The sequence below is a fragment of the Poecilia mexicana genome, unplaced genomic scaffold, assembly GCF_051168715.1.
Source record: "Poecilia mexicana isolate PSO_F unplaced genomic scaffold, ASM5116871v1 scaffold_9, whole genome shotgun sequence".
Lineage (NCBI taxonomy): Eukaryota > Metazoa > Chordata > Actinopteri > Cyprinodontiformes > Poeciliidae > Poecilia > Poecilia mexicana.
The window spans coordinates 21,016,730-21,037,138 of NW_028263378.1; the positions used below are offsets into that span (position 1 = coordinate 21,016,730).

General features: G+C 40.6%; 2 protein-coding genes across 2 annotated transcripts in view; both read right to left on the bottom strand.

Moving 5' to 3' along the window:
- Positions 1-2,103, bottom strand: part of cemip2 (cell migration inducing hyaluronidase 2) — a 29,409-nt gene extending 27,306 nt beyond the window's left edge. The window contains exon 1 of the mRNA XM_014976358.2: positions 1,754-2,103. The gene's annotated coding sequence lies outside the window, so the exon portion shown is untranslated. The remainder of the gene's footprint in view (positions 1-1,753) is intronic.
- A 1,458-nt stretch (positions 2,104-3,561) lies between these two features.
- Positions 3,562-19,471, bottom strand: abhd17b (abhydrolase domain containing 17B, depalmitoylase). The gene is made up of 4 exons (XM_015003803.2): positions 18,688-19,471; positions 15,931-16,398; positions 6,311-6,490; positions 3,562-5,911 (listed from the first exon to the last, which is right to left on the bottom strand). Exons 2-4 carry the CDS (start codon positions 16,395-16,397, stop codon positions 5,692-5,694), a joined length of 867 nt encoding a protein of 288 aa, XP_014859289.1. The 5' UTR covers position 16,398; positions 18,688-19,471; the 3' UTR covers positions 3,562-5,691.
- Positions 19,472-20,409: the final 938 nt, after the last annotated feature.

Here is a 20,409-nt window from a genome sequence, read left to right on the forward strand (position 1 = left end):
AAAAATAAACAAATAAAAAATACAAACTTTCCTTTTAGGTACTTGGTAGGATGGCATCACATGAGGTACAAAAGTCAATTTGATCGTCTGGCATTGGTGAAAACTAGGGTTGCACAAAATCAAGAGGCCACGGCAGATGAAAGATAATATCCTACCAGATACTGGATCCATTCATTTGCAGTTGTGAAATTTGCTCACATTGGCATTGTGACTTGATTTGTTGTACAGCAGATTTCTACGTAGATTGCGAAACATTTGAGATTTTAAGGTTTTAAGCATTGTGTTTAACCCAGAGTTCAACTTCTAGAGTTACAATTGTCTTCAAAACTTTAATTGCTTCAAATACTATTGTTTGAATTTTTCCCCAATCTACCGGTAATTGGTGTTAATACATTTTGATTTCATTTAATCCTTTTCCACTTCCATTTACTACCCACAAACATGCCATTTAGTACCCATGTACTTTAACTATTGCAAATCATTTTAGTCAGGTTTGTAAGTCTACTAGTTTCATGACAGTGTCTTGTGAAAGTATTCACACCCTTGGCATTTATTTGTGTGTGTGTTTTGCTACCTCACAGCATGGAAGATACGTTATTTAAATTTAGGGGTTGAATCATTTCATTAACAGAACACGCCTACAACTTTTAAACATTTCATTTGTGAAGCAAACAACACACCCAGCATGCTTGGATAATCGTCCCGTTGGAAGGTGAACCTTCGTCCCAGTTTTAAAGCACTGACCAAATGAAACAGGTTTTGCTCACAAACATCCCTTTCAGACCAGTTCACCAGCCCTTGCTGCTGAAAAACATCACCATAGCATAATGCTGCCACCACCTTATGGGTATTGTGTTCTTGATTCAAGCTGTGCATCTTTAAAAAAAAAAACATTAAATTGTCAATTTTCAAAGCATTGGAGAGGGGTGAACTGAACATTTCTGAAATCTATGCACAGCTTTCACATGCACCTCGTTTTTGCTGAAACCAGAAGACAAGCAACAACATTAGATAATAATAATAATAATAATGTGAATAAATATGAAAATCAGCATAAAAATACCCTAGAAGTCGTGTTTAATGCATCAGATCAGCTGCCTCTTGTGATCTCGCCATAAACACATTAATCAGAGGTTTGCACAGCTCCGGGCGAAATCAGCTCACCGCTAATATTTATCTGATTTAAAAGCTACTGAATATCAAGATGTGAGGGTGGGGGTCACTGAGAGTAAAAGACGGACGGACAAAAGCATTCCTCAGCTGTAAAAGTCTCTCTCTGGATGTCTACTCGTGACATACCTAGAACCATGTGTTTCCTCACCGTAACTGGGTCTGCGCTGTCACCGCTCTTTAATATCTTCAGAGCGGCTCTGGTCCACGTTGAGACATGAGATGTGTTTTATTGATGGGGTCAGTTCCTTCTATGAATGGGGAGTCACAACTTATATGATTGTTTTTGGCTAACGTGACACTTCCCGCAATAAAATAGGCAGCTGGGCGATATAGGGGTAAAACCGAGAGCTTTGCTAACTGATGCATCACAAAAGAGGAACTGTTTTAAAAAAAATAAATAAAAAAAACCTATGAGGCAAAGGGGATTTTTATTGCCAAAAATTACTAGCAGCAACGAGTGTGGGACACGTAGCAACACGCCGTTTAGTTGTCACCTCTTGGTGAAGTTTGAGAGCTGTTAGGAAGTACCACTCCCCTGAGAAAAAAAATAACAAAAACAACCGTGAACTGAAAGGCTCACCTGGTGAATCCTCTTCCACCCCCAATGGTTGACGGACGGACACAGACACAATGTAGACGGCCGTGTGGACGGTTGAGGTCTACCGCTGGTGGTGAGGCTGTCCTGCTCCTTCACCGCTCTGTCCATTCGCTCTCAGGCGAACCGATGTAAGAAGCAAAACACCCCGTCCTGATAAGAAGAGTGAAAAACTTATCTGCCAAGGAAGTTTACTGGGTTTTACTTCCCTCTATATATGTGCTTTTTCCACATGTTTTTTTCTTCTTCTGCTGATAGGCTGTCTTTCGTCCGTCGGTCAGCCTCCAACACCACCAAGAGAGAGCAGGCGCGGCTTGGAGAGAAAGGAAGTTGTGGTGCGTTTAAGGGCTATCGGAAAAAACTACACACAATAGGAAGAACGTGGTTTATGGACTTAAGTGCTGTATTAAAACGTCAATTTTATGGTTACTCCTGTCAGATATTTTCAAACCTCTCTTTTTCCTCCATCCATTGTATTTTTTTATATATATATCTGCTTTAACTAAATGAACGGGTGGACTGGAGCATGCCGTGGATGAGAGGTCAGTGTGGATGTTTGGATGGTTTCCCATTCCATCACAGGACCAGCTCACACAGACACACAGAGTTAAGCATGCACTGCTGAACTCACAAAACTAAAGTGGCGATAGTTTTAAATAACAAAGACCCCTCATGAGTTACATACTGGGGGAGAACATGCAAACTGGCCTAGCTCAAGTTCAAACCTGAACCTTGTCTTATGTGGGCAGTCGACTGAAGGCAGCAGTAGCAGTGTGCATAAAAATACACAAAAGTCATTATTTCCCATAAAATAATTATAATATTACAATACTGTCATCTACAGTTTAAAACTGTTGCCCAAAAAATACTTGTATGCAAGTCAATGGGTCGATAAGGACAGAAAATCAGGGACCGTACAGATGCTTTCTATCCAATCTGACTGGAGTATTTTTGTAAGGAGAAGCAGGTACAATTTTAAGTCCTAGATGTTCAAACCTCACAGAAACGCCTCCCAAAATACTAACAGCCTTAATCTGAGTGAAAGGAAGTCCAGCAAAGTATTTCCTCAGGGTCTGAACAGAGATAAACTGCACACTTTTCTGATTTCTATCTGGAAATGATTTTCTAAACCATCTTTCATTTTCCTTCTACTTCACAGTCAAAGCACTACCTGTTATTTCATACATAAAATCACCACAAAAATACACATTCACTGTGATTTGTTCTGCATTACAGTTATAAGTTGGTGATCTGCAAAACAGTGAATGCCCTTCACTTGAGTCAATGTCAACAAAAACACTATTTTTAGCCAGAGGGGATCAGGAACCTACTTTGTTCCAAAGCAAAAAATATATATATATATTTACACAATAAAGCTTTTGATAATGTTATCTTGTGCAGAGATTTCTTTCCTGCTTCCTACCTGAAGAATGTTGATTTCCCTTTTCCTTGACTTCCAAAGAAAACATGGGTTTCCAAGGAGTTATTTAAAGAATTTGTGTCCAGTGAGTGAGATTAGTGCAACATCGCCACCTGCTGGTCCTCAGGAGGGACAAAAGGTACTTCACAACCTAAAACAGTCATACTGTAGAGTACCTTTGAAAACTTTCACACATCAAATTAACATTTTGAAATATTTTAGTTCCTAGAGGAACTGGGTCGAAACCAAACTCACTTCATACCAAATGAACAGCGTTTGATTTGTGGCCCTTTATAATTAAGGAAAAAAAAAAAAAAAAAAAAAAAAAAGTAAACAGATTCTGATATAATAAAATAAGTCACAAATAAGATCATTATTCCACATACAATTTTATTTGCTCTATCCATTATCAGAATTACTATATTAATGTTAATACATAGTTTCTTTGCATTGAAATATCCTATACAAACTAAATCAAATCAGATTACACCCATCAGAGTGGCGAGTACAAAAGGCTGCCCGAGTGACGGCCTTGGCATATCGAGGGTTTTAAAAGAAAGACAAAGTCCAACCAAACAATTTTGTGGAAAAAAAAAAAAGAAAAACTGTAAATATACGTTCTGAGCATATTACAGTGAACAAAAATAAGCAAAAAAATTGTTTATAGATCAAAATAAAAATACAATAGAAAAAACACATGAGCATGTAAAAAAAGGAGGTCCCCAATCCTGGCGTGGATCTTGGTCAATCTGACAAACAGCTAGTTGTTTCTGCTCTTTTAGCAGGCAGCCGGTCAGACCTGAAGGTTTTACAGTAGCACCGATTGGCTTATTGTTAACTGCAAAAAAAAAAAAAATAATTAAAGTGTCCAAAGACTTAAAATAACCAGAAGGAAAAATAAATTTCTTTTGCAATTGAATGCTTGCATGCCAAAAAAGACAAAAAAAAAAAAAGGTAAACGCTGTCCATGGCACGCAGCAGCACTTTGACATTTTCATTTTAAGAGTTTGATGGCAAGACGGGAGCTCTATTTTGGCTCTCGCAGAAGAGCAAAAACAAAAACAAAAAAAAAACGATTTCAGAAATATTATGGTGAAGAAAGATAAAATTGACACAAACATTTTGGCCATGACCGAGTCCCTGGATGCAGAGCTAATCACTTTGAAATAGCTTATTGTCTCAGTACGGTGGAGACTCGAGAACCATGCGTGGAGTAAAAATTGTCCAGTGTAAATATGCTGGAGGAAGAAGATAATACTTCGACCCCAAATAACCCATTGTAGTATTTTTAGCCACTTCCTGAAACTGAAAAACATACAAAGACTAGCAGTGATCATAATTCATCCTGAACAGCAATAGTGGTCGACTAGAAATGACAGCAGCTGTCACAGTAGTTTTCGTTTCTGTGTGTATTAGGAAAAAAAAAAAGGTACAATAATCTAACCCAGTTACATAAAGTAGACATATCATTATTATTTGCCGTTTTCGACACATTAAAACCCAGAGGCAGAACTTGCACACAACTGGGATTCATAGTCGTTTTTTTCTATATACTGGTGAATCATTATTACCAAAAGTTCAGATTTTTGTCCACAGATGTGCCCAGCATGATCTGAAAACTATGATGTCCAGCAGTGTGAGGATGGGTGTCTTAAATCAACAATACTTCAAATCAAACTCCTTTCAAGTGGCTGGAAAGAACCCACTCTCAGGCCCTCTCACTGCTGATCACCGTCTTTACTTAAAGGATTTATAATCAAGCTGTACCATTTACATTTGACAGAGACACGGAGATGACGGCAAGTTGCACTCTTCGTTATTTACACAGGGTTCTGAAACGTCTTAAAACATTTGGCAAAACTGGCACAGATGGGTGAAGTGTTAGTTTGTCTAGTTCAACTCTTAAGTGACAATATGTGCAAATCCGACATGTTCTGTAAAGATAAAAGTAAAAAATAAAACACAAAAGGGAGTCCTCAGAGGAGATGGAACCAATATTCAGACGCAGTGACTAGGATAATATGGAGTTCAGTCGATTTAGACTAATTAGTCTGTAGAAAGGCCATTTCCTGGAATGCAAGTCTCCATTAAGAACCACAAACCTTCTCTTGTAAGGCAGGAACAGAATATGACACTTAATTACTTTGTAATTACTGTATTAACTCCAATATTGTCCTTCCACATGTCTTCTTCGCCCTCCTATCACAGTCGCAAACTGCAGTGTCCAACATAAGCAGATCTAAAAGCAAAAAAAAAAAAAAAAGAAAAAAAAAAAGGATTTTTGTGGAGGTGAGGTTTCTAGTGGGGGGGGGGATCAGGGTAATCCTGTGGAAAGCCAAATGAGGGGAGCGAGGGGGGAGAGCGTCTCGACTAAGTGAAGAGAGTCGCCACCGAGTCAGTTGAAGACAGACACCGATTCTCCGTTTAATAATTCAGAAACGATAAAGTCAGGCCGTCTGTAAAACTGCAGCTTCCTTTCCTGCTTCTCTTACTTCAAGCGGCTCTATAAGTTGACCAGCTCGTGTGCAACAAACTGTTTGAGCCTCTCCAGGTACTGTCCGTAGAGCTCTATGTCATTGTGTCCGGCGCCCTCCACCCAGAGGGGCTCCACTGGGTGCTGGCAGCGTTCGTACAGCGCCAGCCCGTGGGAGAAGTCGATGACCTCGTCCTCGGTACCGTGGATCAAGAGGACTGGCGACGTCACCTTGGAAATCTTGTCGATGCTGCGAGACAAAAACCCCAAAGAGAAACAAGTGACAACAAATTGGAGAAGATAATTAAAAATTGCTTCACAATGAAACAGAAAAAGAGGACAATGTCAGTACTGCAGATTTCAGCGCATTTTATTGGGACTTTATGTAATGCAATCCTAAAGTTTGTGATTGCAATTCGAAAAGGGATACAAATATGTTTGCACTGCATTTCACCAACTACCCAGCAGGTGGCGCAGTTGACAATATTTTCTACCCACTCTTGAGCTAATCAGATGAAAATTATTTCAGTCCATTGTCTTTATAGGCATTTTTATCTGTTAAAAGGACAGATGGCATGCGTCAACGGTAAAAATGCCACAGTCAGCCTTGTTTACACACGAATGCCATCTGTCGTCGGGCTGCACTCACTTTGGAAAGGCGTCAAAACAGTAGGTCTTCTTGGTGTCAGGGAAAGCCACTCTCATGCCAGAGGTGAGCGGGGAGTGGAGGATGACTGCGGCACTCTCGTAGCGAGAGGCGAGGTCCACCGAGGGCACCGTGCCAATGCTCTGCCCGTAGATGATCACAGTCTCGGGACGGATGCCGTACCTTTAAACACAACACAACTGAATGTAAGCCGTCCTGTGTGTGCGACACAACGGGGATATGCACAGTGCAAGTTTACCAACATAAGCGGATAATATTTGAAGACATTGGGCATGCGTCCGGTGAGGCCATTAGTCAATTATATAAAAAAAACAACAACTGATAAACACTTGTGTGGAATCTTTTTGCGACTGCCAGTATTTCGCTGCCATGCTTTTACTGCATTTTAATACATTTTTTTTCTGCTTGATTGCTCCCACTTTCTTCTGATAATTTTGTTTATCGTTTTTCATCCCTCAAGAGTGTTTTAATTGATTTGAGTTTATTCTCCACCCCCCAAGGTTTCTTCTTTTTATGCATTGCATTTTTTTTATTATTATGATTTATGCTTTTTTTTTTTGTCATTGCAGCGCTCCGGTCAAGACCCATTACAACTGGCGTGCATTTCAGAAAAATCTGAATGGACATTCTTTTAAAACCAAGACACAGTTGCGTGATGCAGCGCTGCTTCTACACCATCCCTGCAGTCTTGTGACTAAGCACAAAGAAAAAAAAAAGAAAGAAAGAGAGAGACAGAGAGAAATAGAAAAGAGGAAAGACACTGATCCTAGTTTGAGGGCAAGGGATAAATTGGGAGGGTGGAAAAATGTCAAAAAGAGAGAGAGAGAAGACATTCCACAGCTGATTATGTCTAACGTGACCCACTGTAGCAAGCAGTCAGCTGACGGGCTGGAACCTACTTTGGGAACACTGCATCACTGTCTCTATTGCTGCGCGGCTGAATAACGCAAAGTAAACAGTTGAACAGAGCCAGGACAAACCTCAGCTCCGCTCTGTTATTAAACACCGGGCCTCTAACATTACAGGCTCCACACTACAGCCTCCACTGACACGCGACCGTAATTCATAATGTTGGGCAACATGGAACGGCGAGGACAGATGACATGTTGAGCTACTGTAACGGATTACTGTCTTCGCCTTAAAAAGAAACAAACGGCAATAACGTTTGTCTGCCACTGGCGAGCGCAAACAGCTGAAGTTCAGAGTCTCAATTAAGATAAAAGTATGGTAACTCAGAGAGTCGGTGTGGACAGCAGACAATCATTAGCGTGAATATATGAACTGTTTACAGTTTGTGTCAGGTGCTCATCGGGGTATAAATAGTGGTGACAATACTGGCACGGCATTGGGGAGAGTGACTGCAGAGTGAAGGCCGGGTTAGCTCACGTCACTCTAAATGTCGTTTCATAGCTGATAGAATATTTATTAGACTGTATATAAATTACGCCGTCCTTTACGGTTAATAACTTGTTAAATAAAAAATCCACCGTAGAAAGAGAGCAGTGCAAACGAATCATTAAAATCCCTAAATTAATAACACTCATGCGTCTTTATAGATGGACTGTAGGCCTCTTTATTAGCGTAGGGTTGAAGTATAACCTTACAAGGCAGCCTTGATCTTCACATATTAAAACTATAAACACGTCAATATAACACAAATCTTACAACCATGTGACATTTATGCAATATCAATAAAGTGGCTAAATTAAAACCGCCAGTCGTGTAAAAGAGGACGGAGGACAAGGGACGGCTGTTCCCGGGTGCTGTGTGTTGACACCTTCATCTTTAAAAGACCGATGTCATTATCTGGAGCAGGCCCGAGTGTCTCACTCGACGACAGCAACACAAACCCCCTGAACATTGAACCTCCCCTTTAAGCGATCTGCCGTCGTGTTTTGTGTTCAAACAGTCAGGGAGCTCCACACGAGGACCATAATAACAGACGTGCTTGTGCGTAGTCCGCAATTTACTCTGTCGCACTTCAGCCGAAATAGATCTCCGCAGGCCGAAGTCAGCCACGCTTCCTGGTTTTACAACCCTCCTCCCCGAACCGTCATCGATTCAGTCTCCAGACACAAATCCAATCTTTTATGCATCCCATCCTCCCCTCATCCCACTCTCCTCTCTAGATCGCGCTGCCTCTCGACTGCCCACCTCGTGAGCCACTCGAGAGCAAAACTCCCAAGCAGCACTACATGACTAATACACACTGCAAGAGTCTTGAACATATGCAGCACTTTTTTTTTTTTTTTAACACATTACAACACCATCTGTGATGCAGCAGGGGGATTCTCCGTGGAAATGCTTGATGAACCAAAAACCTTTCAACACGAGAGGGTTGGTTTTCCGTTCTTGTTTGTGGCCATTTGTACTTCTAAGCGGCTATCAGGTGGACAACAAGTTAAGACTCAAAGTACAAAATGATGAGCCAATAGCATTTTATTACACCATGTTGCGTCCAGTCAGGTGAGACGTTGAACTCCACCCTAGAGATTGGTGCAGGCGTCATCTCACTCATGACTGCATTCTTTCGGGTCAGAAACACTCCTATAAATATTAGGTTGCCACCCTGCAAATGCAAGACCTGGAAATTCCTCCACAGTGTTTTTTTTTTTTTGTTCTTTTTGGAAGGGCTGAAAAGATGGATAGCATTTCCATTAGGATCGATAGACCCATTGACCAGGAAGCCAGTTTTCCTCGTTTGTTTTCACAAACCTCAGTAGAGAGGGAAGGCTCGGTCTGAAAGCTCACTGCAAATCTGTTGCCAGGCTACTGCTCGATATTAGACAAGCAGGATTGACTGCTGCTCTGCCTCCTCCACAGAGGGGGAAGAAAATGCTACACAGAGCCATTTAGAGTTTGGAAAGGACACGCTCAGAGAATCGAACATGGTGGGAAAAACCATCTGAAGTTTCCAAATGATCTTCTAAATAAAACAAACGACAATAATAAAAAAAAAAAGACTAAAACCAAGCCGTGGGTTGAACAACGCAAGTAAGAACAAAGTTTTGCCAACCTCGTTTTTCCCCTTGGCCTGTCAGTGTGACAAAGCCGACCTGCTGACTCACACGGTGAGGACATCACCTGCTCAGGTGAAGGGAGTGCCTCGTCCTCTGCGGTGGAACGCCTCCGGCTCTGCTAAACTGATGAAGGCGTCATCAAAGTGACAGGTGGTTGTTTCCGTCATGTGACGAGAGTTTTGACATGCTTGAATGGGCTGCTTTCATTTCGCTCGACACCCGTGAGGGATACAGGCAAGATGTGCGGCCAGGCGGGAAAAGCTTTGATGGAATGGACATAATCTAAAAGGTTTTTTTTTGTGACATTGTGGTCAGCTCAGTAAAAAACATTTCCCTCTGCAAATTTTATTACAAATATGTTCCACAACTCGGCATTTAAAAAAAAACAAAAAAAAAACAATGAAGTTATCAACGTGGTAAAGGACCATTTCTCTGCATTTTCAGCTTTTGGACCAAAATGTACAGATTAATTATCTTTTTTCTCTGTCATCTGTGATGACTTAATTTTGGTGAAAAGGCTCCAATAAATAAGTGTCCATGCTTTTTTTAGTGTCCAAGTCTAAACCGATTAAGAACTACAAATTCAGTTTCGGATTTTTTTTATTTTTTTTTTAATCCCTCACGCCCCTCAATAACTGAAAAGCGAAACATTGAGTCAGGCAAAAAATTTTGAACATTGTAAATTTAACTTGGAGGATCCCAACTAAAAATAAGTCAATGTTGTGTAATGTTTATATTCCAGAAATTTTGGTTTTTATCTTTCAAATAATGGAAGAAGGAAACACATCTGGCGAGTCACATTTTTCATACTTTTTTCAGACATGAAAAATTCCAAACTTGTCCAGACTTCACGACTATTTAAGCTCCCTGGATCTTGTTGACTCGTAGTTAAATGGTTGGCTTGGATCCTTTTTCTACTGCAGAGGAAATCACTTTAGAAACCTTTTCAAACAAATAAAGAAAGACAGAAAAATGACTAACTAAATTAGGTCTGCTTTACCTATTGAACTTAGAAGATGGGCAGTACATAGAAATACCACCTCATTACAAAAGCAGAAGTACTGTGTGAAAAAGGTCATGAATAGCTATTCAAATACTTTCCATTCTGTTATTAGCAACGGAAAAAAAATGTTACTGAAATAAAATAAGCTGCAAAGATGCAATGGAAAAAGATCCGTATTACCGCATGTTTTCCAATTGCTATGAAACTTATCAGGATTCAGTCGTTTAAGACCCAAAAGTTCCTCTACAACTGAGAGAACACCAGCTGTTCTTTGATGCTTATAAACACAAAGGGGTGTTTCCACCAGACCGGTTCGATTGCCAAACCGGTGCTTACATAGTTCTGTTTTCAATACCCGGCCGCAAGTGCCAGGGGGGCTAGAAGAGGCGATGCTTTCATCACTAGCTAACGTTGGGCTCAAGAAGACAAAAAAACGAAAAAAAATTGAAAAAGAAAAATGTGAGCACTTGAAATCCCTGAGTTGGCATCGCTTTTGATCTACCCAGTTATTTTGAGACCTGGCCCATTATAGGGTTTAAATGAGCGAATAGAGCTTAAACAATATTGATCTTTTGCTTCTGCTGTTTACCCATTTTTGCCAGCGCTGCCGCTGCTGGCCAGAGATCAACTAGTCGGGACTGAGAAATTCTCACAATCATCCGTTTACAGGGAAGGTGGGATGGATGAATTCACTGGACAGGCTGTTTATCGTGATGTGGTTGCAGCGACCACCAGCCCAGGTCAAGGAAGCGCCGCAATGGAAAATCCCTAAATGAATAACAGAGTACGCACAATTGTGGGACATATATATATATATATATATATATATATATATATATCTATAGAGAGAGAGAGCGAGAGCAAGAGCGAGAGCGAGAGAGAGAACAGCTAACAACCAAAGAGAGAAATAATGGCACAGACTAGGTAGTAAAACAGAGAGAGATAGTTGCTGAGTGACAGAGGCCACAAAGTTTACATAGACATCATTTGGTTACCTGCTCTGTTGGATCGTTTGGGGGAAAGAAAAAAAAAAGAAAAAAAGATGCAGTGTTAATGCGAAGTGGTCTGAACATGAGCAGTCCAAGTACAAATAATTTACATAATGTCAGACTGGAAACGTTTTCTCTGCAACTGTAAATGCAAAGAGAAAAACACAAAAGATAATGTGGTTCTGGTGAGGAAAAAAAAAAAAAGTAGGCTGCTTTGAAAGAGTGATGCAGATGAAAAGGTTCTGCATCGGCTCAGCACAAAGATGAGGAGCAACTCCTGAACACTGAAATCTGAATTATCTCTTTTGTAGTAGAGCTATGCACTCCTGTCATGTAAACCCTATTTAGGTCACCCTTACCACAAGAAGCCTAGGGCATCGCATTCCACTGCAAAAACCAACCATGGGACTACAAGGCATGGGGCATGCACAATGCACTCCGGCTGTAGCTTCTTGAGTAACAGCCTATATCCCTGTTCCATGGGGCAACATTTGATAAAAAAGAAGGAAGTGTTGCTTGATGAGGATAATGACAGTAACAAAGCAGATATGGTGAGTTTTAATTAATTAATTATCCAACCTTGACTGAAGCACTGAACGGTTCACATTAAGATTTTTTGGTTTTTTTGCATAATGGATTTCTTCATTTGTGTGGATCACCAAAGTTTGGACCCCATTTACTCAGATCCGACAGATTTTCCAGACCCGTTTGTGAAAAGCCGCATTTAAGAGAGGGGAAGGCCATCTTTTGAGTCAGCAAAAAGGTGGGCTGAGTGGGGGGAAAAGGGCCACAGAACCAAACCTAACTTTCGCTTCTCTTTCAAGTAGCTGCTTTCATGACAACAAAGCTTTAAAACTCCCATAACTCCCAAAAGGGAGTCGACGTTTAAGCACGATAATCCAAATGACTCAACTTCCATGGAGACAGTGGGTTTGATCACCAGAAAAGCCGGTTCTTCTTCAGCCCATTTGTGAACATGTTTCAGGTTTAACTTGCTTGCTTCTTTATGTACAGCTCTTTATTTGCCGAAGAATAGTCATCTGATTCTGAGACAAAAACGTTTTGGGAAACCTGAGGCAAAAGGCATGAAGCCAGAAAAAACAAGCGGCAGTTGTTTTTTTTTTTGTTTTTTTTCCTGGAATCTCAGACACTACTGTTGAGACATTTGCATCTCTATAGTGAGAAACGTCTGTGCATAATGTTTCAGTGAATCAGTTCTTATTCTTACCTTGAAAAAGGAAGTCGACGTAAGCAGGAGTTCTACAGTGGAAACAAATAATGCTTAAACACTTTGATGCAAACTTGCAGAGTTGATGTTTACGCGTCGCTGCACTGACCCTCCAGGCTAAACTAAGTCTGGTATTCGACAGTTAGAATGAAATACAATAATCCGTCTCGTACGTTAATTCCCACTTCACCCCAACCATAATGCCCTGGACTGGGTTGGGCTCCCCAGAAGGACTGCTAGTGCTTAAAAGGTTAATGATTACGTCAGACAAGGTCCCTTTGGGACTACGAAAACAAGAACACACACACACACACGCACTCTCACCCAGAATCCTCTGCTCTGCATCCTGTTCCGTCAGGTGAGTGGAAGTTTTACCTTCCAATTTAGCAAACGCGTCTCTGCCCTTGCCTCCACAACTTATTAAAAAACATGCATCTGCCCACAGATCTTAGGAATCGTCACAAATATCTTTACCCTTCCCAAAAATAATCATCATTAAACCTTCTAATTTACTTACTACTAGAACAACAAATTAGCAGATTTCCAGCATCGACTGGGATCCAGCGAGCCGTCAGAGCCCAGCCCGTCCACGCAACACTTGTGTTACTGTAATACAGAGACACTCATCACGGATCGGTCCCTTAAACATAAAGCGTGGTCACAATTGCTCTTACAAAGCACAAAAGCAGGAGATGACGAGAGGATTTAAGACAAAAAGCAGACATCCTCAAACACGGACGGAAGGAAGTGAGCGACCTCAGGTTAAACAAACAGATGGATACAGCTTAGGTGAAGAAAAGCCTTATCTGAGAGAAGGAACTGCAACTTAGTGATGCAGCCAGATCTGCCCTCACTGGCGATAAACCACTTGAGGCTGACTGAACCTGAACAGACATTTACAGTGTCAGTAGTATTTTTGTGTCTTAAAAAAAAAAAAAAAAAACACTGTGCAGCAGCAAGTGAGCACTTCAAGTCACCCCGAGCTCACGGCTCTCTCTATGATACATGGTGGCGCCAGCGTCATTCTGTGGGGATGCCGTTCTTCAGTACAGACGAGTAAAATTTGACGGATTAAACTTAGGCAAAATGTTCAATGGAAGCTGCTACAGACATAATTCAAAACACTTTTGAAGCTGTACCTGCAGCAAAAGGCGATTTCGCAAAGTGTTGACTCATCACATAATTTAATAACACGATGAAGTTTGTAGATGTGACAAAGCGTGGGGCGGTTTTGAACACCTTCACAGCACCGTATAGCAGACTGTGACCTTTCTCACCGTTTATATGCATGCGGTTTCCTGTTTATCACAAAGCTTTGGAAACATGCAAAATCTGGCATTTCCATCCAAGACGGGCTAGGTTCCTGTCAGGTTCAAACTAAAACGGCAAGGATATCCAAAAACACTGAAGGAGGAGGTAAAGAAGTGTGCTATGCATCTGAACTCCGTTATGTAGGGTTACGGTTGTATGAACTATGAATCAGGAAAAAACAAGTGGTCTGGTGAGAACCAAGGTCTCGGTACTGTACACCAACGAAAAGATGACAAACTATGCATCATCATCATCATCATCACTAAGAAGCTCACAATGAGCAAAGACACTTTTAACCATTTGGGATAAAATAACTCGCAAGCCTACAGAGACGAAGCCTCGGCAGAACATCCACTTACACCTACGTGCCGCGGAGCAACGCAACATCACAGAAACCACACTCCTCATTAATCGCCCACATGAACATCTTGCCATCACTACCAAACCGTTTGTTGTAGTTTCCACAACAGGATTCGTCAGCACGGTCTGTGTAATCCTTCCTCCACTCAGCTCCTTCGGCACACATCCTGCTCCTCCTCTGTTTGTTTTTTAAAGACATATTTTTCAGGGGAAGATGTCTCCCACAACTTCCTACTTGTGTCATATTAATCCCCCCCCCCCAATCACTTCCTTTTAGCTCCATCCAAGCCATCCCTGTATTTGTATCCTTCCAATGCAAACCTGTCAAAGGCAACATTGACAAACAGCTGCAATTACTATATCTGTTTATATAGCATGTATTCTTGAAAGCTTAGTCAGTGACAAAAGGCTTTCAAACGGCTCAAATATGCCGCTTCATTTTGTGGCATCAAGCCTATTACATATATACATAAAATAATAATAATAAACAAAGATATCAGGAAGAGAATTGTGGAACAGTACAAGCGTCCGATTCACCCTTTTGTACAATTTCCAGAAGCCTGAAAGTCCCTTGTTAATGTGTTCAAACATATATAGTCAAGTAATAAAGGCCATGGAAAAGTGCAGCCATCATTCTGTTCAGGAAGGAGACGGGCTCTGTGTGGCAGAGATGAATGTGTCTGGGTGCTAAAGCTGGTAAAATGGTCATTGTCCACAGTGAAACGAGTTCTGTACCAACATGGGCTGAAAGGTCACCCAGGAAGGAAGAAGCCATTTCCTCAAAAACAACAACAAAAAAATCTGATTTAAGATGGCAAATGCACTTATGAGTTAAGGCCTTTCGGGGGGCAAGTGCTGCAGTGTGATGAGCCTAATATGGAAGAGTATATGCCATGATTGCATTTAGAAGAACGAAAGGAGTGATGCTTCAAAGCCTGAGAACATCATTCCATTCCAACATGGTTAACTGCATTGTGATATCTGTTGGTTTTGTTTTGCAAGAGACTGGTGAATTTAAAAAAAATAAATAAAAATCAATGGCATCATGAGGACGGAACCATATGTGGAAATACTGAAGCAATATCCATAGACATCAACCAGAAAGTTTCAGCTTATGCAAAAATGGCGCTTCCAATTGAACAAAAAAATCCCCAAAACAACAACTTACTGTCAAATTGGGTACAAACTGGTTTAAGTATGAATGGGCCAGAATTACAGAAAAACACAGAGAAATTTGGATATGCAAAATGTTTGATCAAATGTCATACAGGATACCTCTTACCAAATACAGACATAGTGCATGTACACACCTCTGGCTCTGAAGTCTGTTCCTCATTGTTGTTGAATTTAAAAAACAAGAAAAAGTCTCTGTCTCTACACTGTTGGCAAATATCTGGTTTCAGCTGCATCTGTCACTTCCCTTTCCACTCACAGTGTTGATTTAGTTGCAATGCATATTTAATTTAAAAAAAAAAGTTACAACCTAATATGTACATCCATTTATAAAACTGGAGATATGTTGTGGGTGTTCTGCTTTAGCGACAAATTAACAGCATGCTAATATCTTAAAAAAAAAAAAAACACATACATACATACATATATATATATATATATATATATACACACACACACACACACACACACACACATCTGTTTTTAGGATTTCTTCCCCCTTTCATTCGCCTCCTTACCGTGATCGCAGCGCGTGCCATGCAGCATCCACATCTGCATACAGGTTCTTCTCCGAAGGCTTCCCAGAGCTGGCTCCGTAGCCCGAGTAGTCGTAGGAGAAGACGTTACAGTTGATCCTGGAGCCCAGACCGATGTAGAAACTGCTCATTTGGCCCAGGTCCACCGCATTCCCGTGGGAGAACAACAGAGTGTAGCGGGCGTTGGGTGAGCAGCGCACGAACATGCAGGCAATGCGGTTCCCTCTGGAGGTGCGCGTCATGAAACACTCGATGGCGTCCTTCTCTCGCGCCGAGTACTGCCAGTCGGCCCGCTCCGAGAGGTGCAGCGTCCATCTGCCGCCGCTTTCGTCGCACATGAGGCTGTAGGTGGGCTCTGGAGGGAGGAAGGCCAGCTTGGAGGCGATCTTGCTGGGGCACGGTGGGCAGCAGAACAGGCAACATAGCTCACTGAAGGTTAGATGGTTCATCCTTCAAAGTGGGACAGCGAGAGAAACAATGACTAAAACGGATCCAACTGTTTACGTTCACTGCATACTTCAGGAACACACACACATGCAGAAATAGTTATCTTTAAATTGTCAGCTAAAAAGTCAAGGACTATGAATTACTTTAACCTTATGTGGAACAAGCTAGAAACAGATTACATTCTCTTGCTATCAATTAATGTGGTTTAAGAGCTTTAAAAAAACAACAAAACACAAAGTTATTTGAAAGAGGACCAACTTTTCCAAGTTCGGATGCTTGAATGGTTGATTTATTGTTAAAGGAGTGGCGTAAGGAAGAAACAGTTTCCTAAATTGTTATGTAGAATCTGAGTTTAGCAGTAGAGCAAGTGATTTAATTAGCTTTAAGCAAGAAAAGTCGCATTTAAACAAAAATACAATTAGAGATATTAAAAGCCTGCAGCGTTTGGTAATAGCTCCAAGTCTTGTTTCATTTAAGGTTTGAATGGCGTTTTAAGCTTAATGCAAGTAGAAGTACTTAGCCTTCATGTGCAAAAGTTCCATCATGAAATAATAGTAATGTACAATAGATTTTGTGGTCATTGTCCTGAAATGGATGAACGTTGACAAATCTGAATGGTTGAAATAGCAAATGCTCCGCCGGTCATTATATGCCAATGGACTATGGACTAAACATCATGTGAAGTAGGAGCTCAAGATTGGAAAGCAATCGTCACCGCATCATCAGTGTCTGCAAGGTCCCAACTAGAACAAACAGTGTGGATGCAATATCTTTGAAAATATCACATTTCAATTGCTACATTTTCAGATTCTGCATCCTAATAACACATAACTTTAACTACCTGTGCTGAACCCATGTGATGTATATTTTTAGTGGCTAAGAAGACTCTAATACAAACAAGGTATGAGGAAACCGCGATGAAAAAAAAAATAAAAAAAATAAGAGATCCAGAAAAACTGGCAGCGTTTCCCCCAGTGTATTATAAGCCTGGCAGGCCACCAGGCTTTACTTGTGCCCCCACCAGGCTAAGCATTGCTTATTTATGCAAGATTTTTTTTTTTAATGTTTGCATTTTTAAGACTTTGTAGTTAGTGCTCAGGTATTAATCTTCCAATCTTTTAATAACACATAATAATCAAGTGATATTTTCAAATTTCCTGTCGGCTTTAAACATTTTTTAACTCAAAAAGACGGGCCGCTGGATGAATGACTGCCCTGCCATCCAACCACGGGGCTTAGCAGGTTTTCTGGGGGAAACCTTATACATTTAGCAGTAGCGTTGCAGTTACACGTTTCCCTGATATTTTGCACTGCCAACTTAACGTTTGGTAACATCCTGACCACAGGTGAGTCTAATCGAGTTTTTGCTGCTGCTGCAGCAGATTCTTTGTTGGAATAAAGTAAGACATGCCGTAAAGTTAAGAACTATAGCTAAGTTGGGGAAAAAAAAAAAAAAAAAAAAAAAAATATATATATATATATATATATATATATATATATATATATATATATAAAATTTCAGCCAAACACAGACACACAAAATAATAATAAAGAAATCAGTGTGATACAGTTTATTTTCAGTAAGGAGGATCTACTGCCATGTTTCCCAGATCTTTCTCCTTATTTTACACGCTTTGGTGGCCCTGCTGGAAAGAATGAAAGACATGTGACTTTTACTCTGGTAAAAAAAAAAATAAATAAAATAAATAAACGAATGCACTCTAAAAAATGCCTGGCAGCGATGTTATCCATTTAGCTAAACCATTAACCAAAAAAAAAAAAAGAACAGGAAACGCTTAGATTTTCATGCCCAGATGTAGACATTAGTTTGTATGTGGCGCTTTAATCGGAATTTATGATTCTTTCATTCCTCCATGTGTCCGTTTTGATGTTTAAATGCTAACATTGCTTATTTGAAAAGCACATCTGATGTTGAAGCTAATTCAGTTTTAATTGCACCCATGTGCTTTCAACTCTTCTTCTTAATAGCTAGTCTGCTGAAGCTGTTCTTATAAACAACTGGCAGCACAAGAGATGATTTAGACTCTTTGAAGCCACTTGTGATTATAAATGTCCCCTATTAAAACTGCACGATGGTTCTTCAGCATCTTGCTTAAGTGGCTTCCCCAAAGGAGCCCAATCCCAGGAAAAGCCTGTCCGTTTCCCACAGTCCTTCTCCATCCGGGTTGCATCTGGTCAGATTTGTAGGATTGTTTGCTAAACCACAGTAGGAGTGTTTTTTTTTTTTTTTTTTTTTCTTTAAAACGAAGAGATAGACTGTGCCAACGTTACCTGAACCGTGGTGTTTTCTCTTTTTTTCTTCCTTTTTTCTTCCAGGAGACAGCGTCGCCACTGTGTAGTGTTTTATTCACACCACGGAAACTAATTTATCTTCTTTTCGACGCCAGCAGATTGTCGGGGCTATGCCCGGCCGCAGATTATCCTCGGTTTTATCTCCTATCAGTTATCAATGTCACGTTGAGTGTAGATACCCCTCACAGGTCCGGAAGCGAGGCGCTTCGTCCTCCGGGTCCAAACAGCCTTTTTCTTTTTTCTGTTGTTGTTTCTTTCTTTCTTCCGCCTCGCTTTTCTCTCAGCATACGGTCTAGAATTACAACAAGGCTGCTTCATTCACGCTGTCCAAGTAGACAAACCTCAGCGAGGACATTGGTAAAAAATTAAATAAAATAAAATAAAAAAAAAAAAGCAAAACAAAACACAAAGGGTCTGAAAATCCGGAAAACAAATCGGAAACGATTCGCGACAGAGTTCACAGCTGTATCACTTGGCTCCGAAACATCTCTGCTTTCGTTCTGGTTATCACTTCGCTTGCTAAGAGGGCGAGGCGTCGGGACGGCAGCTGCGAGGACCAATGGCGAGGAGTTTGCTAAAGCCAGGCCACCATTTGTGGACTGTTTGAGGAAATGTTGGGCAGGTCCGACACGACGCCGCAGTGTGGCAACATAGACGGAGAGGAGGTAGACGAACGCTCGCGTTAACACCGCCGCCATATTGTGAGAGGCACCGGCAAACGATTCTCAAAAAGCATCTTTTGCTCAAAAGATACTTCTTCAATAGGGGTGAGACACTTACTAAGGTGTTTTAGGTGTTTCAGAACACCTGAAGCAGCTTTGTTGCAGTTTTTCTGAAAACAAATGTGTCTGTTTTCAGAACTGAAAACAGGGCAGGTTATACATAACATTGTGAATAGTACGCGCACCCAACAAGACTTGTGTGATTAATAAAAGATGGTAAATGTCAGTACAAATTGGCCAATGATGAATTGCAAAAGTGGGTTAAACCCTCAGAACAGCCTTAACTATCTATGTCAAAGAGGTTTCAGAAACATTGGTCAGAGATTGTTGCTCCATATTGATATGACAACATAATGCAGTTGATGTGCATCCATGTCGCAATCCCTTCAGTTCCTTCACATGACCAAGCTACACTATTGGATTGAAATCTGTTGACTGTGATGCCACTGGAGTACAGATAACAGTCATGTTCAAAACATGTAAGTATTGACCGATCACTGATCTTCCAAATTAATCTATCTTCCTAAGATAGATTAATAATATTAATTGATCTTCCTAAATGAATAAAATTGGGTCCAATTTATTGGTGCACCCCTAATTTCAGGTAGATTGTTGCAATGTTCAGTTGGTCTTCTTTATAATCCCCCAGTGAGGAAATTCAGAGAGCAGCAAAGTGATGGGAAAGATGATGCATGTAGGTTAATACAAACGTAAAAAAAATATGTAACCAGAAAGTAAGAATGAAAAACTGTCCTTAAGGGAAAATTTTAAATTGTTTATTTTATGAAGAAGCACATTTGATGTTGATCTTTATTCAGTTTTAATTGCACCCAGGTGCTTTCAACGGAGCTGTTCTTATAAACAACTGGCGACCAAGAGATGATTTAGACACTTTGAAGCCACTAATACTTATTGAAAATAACATATCAGACTTTTTTTTAAGTTAATGTAAGTTTTTAGTGGTGAGCTAGTTAAGTAC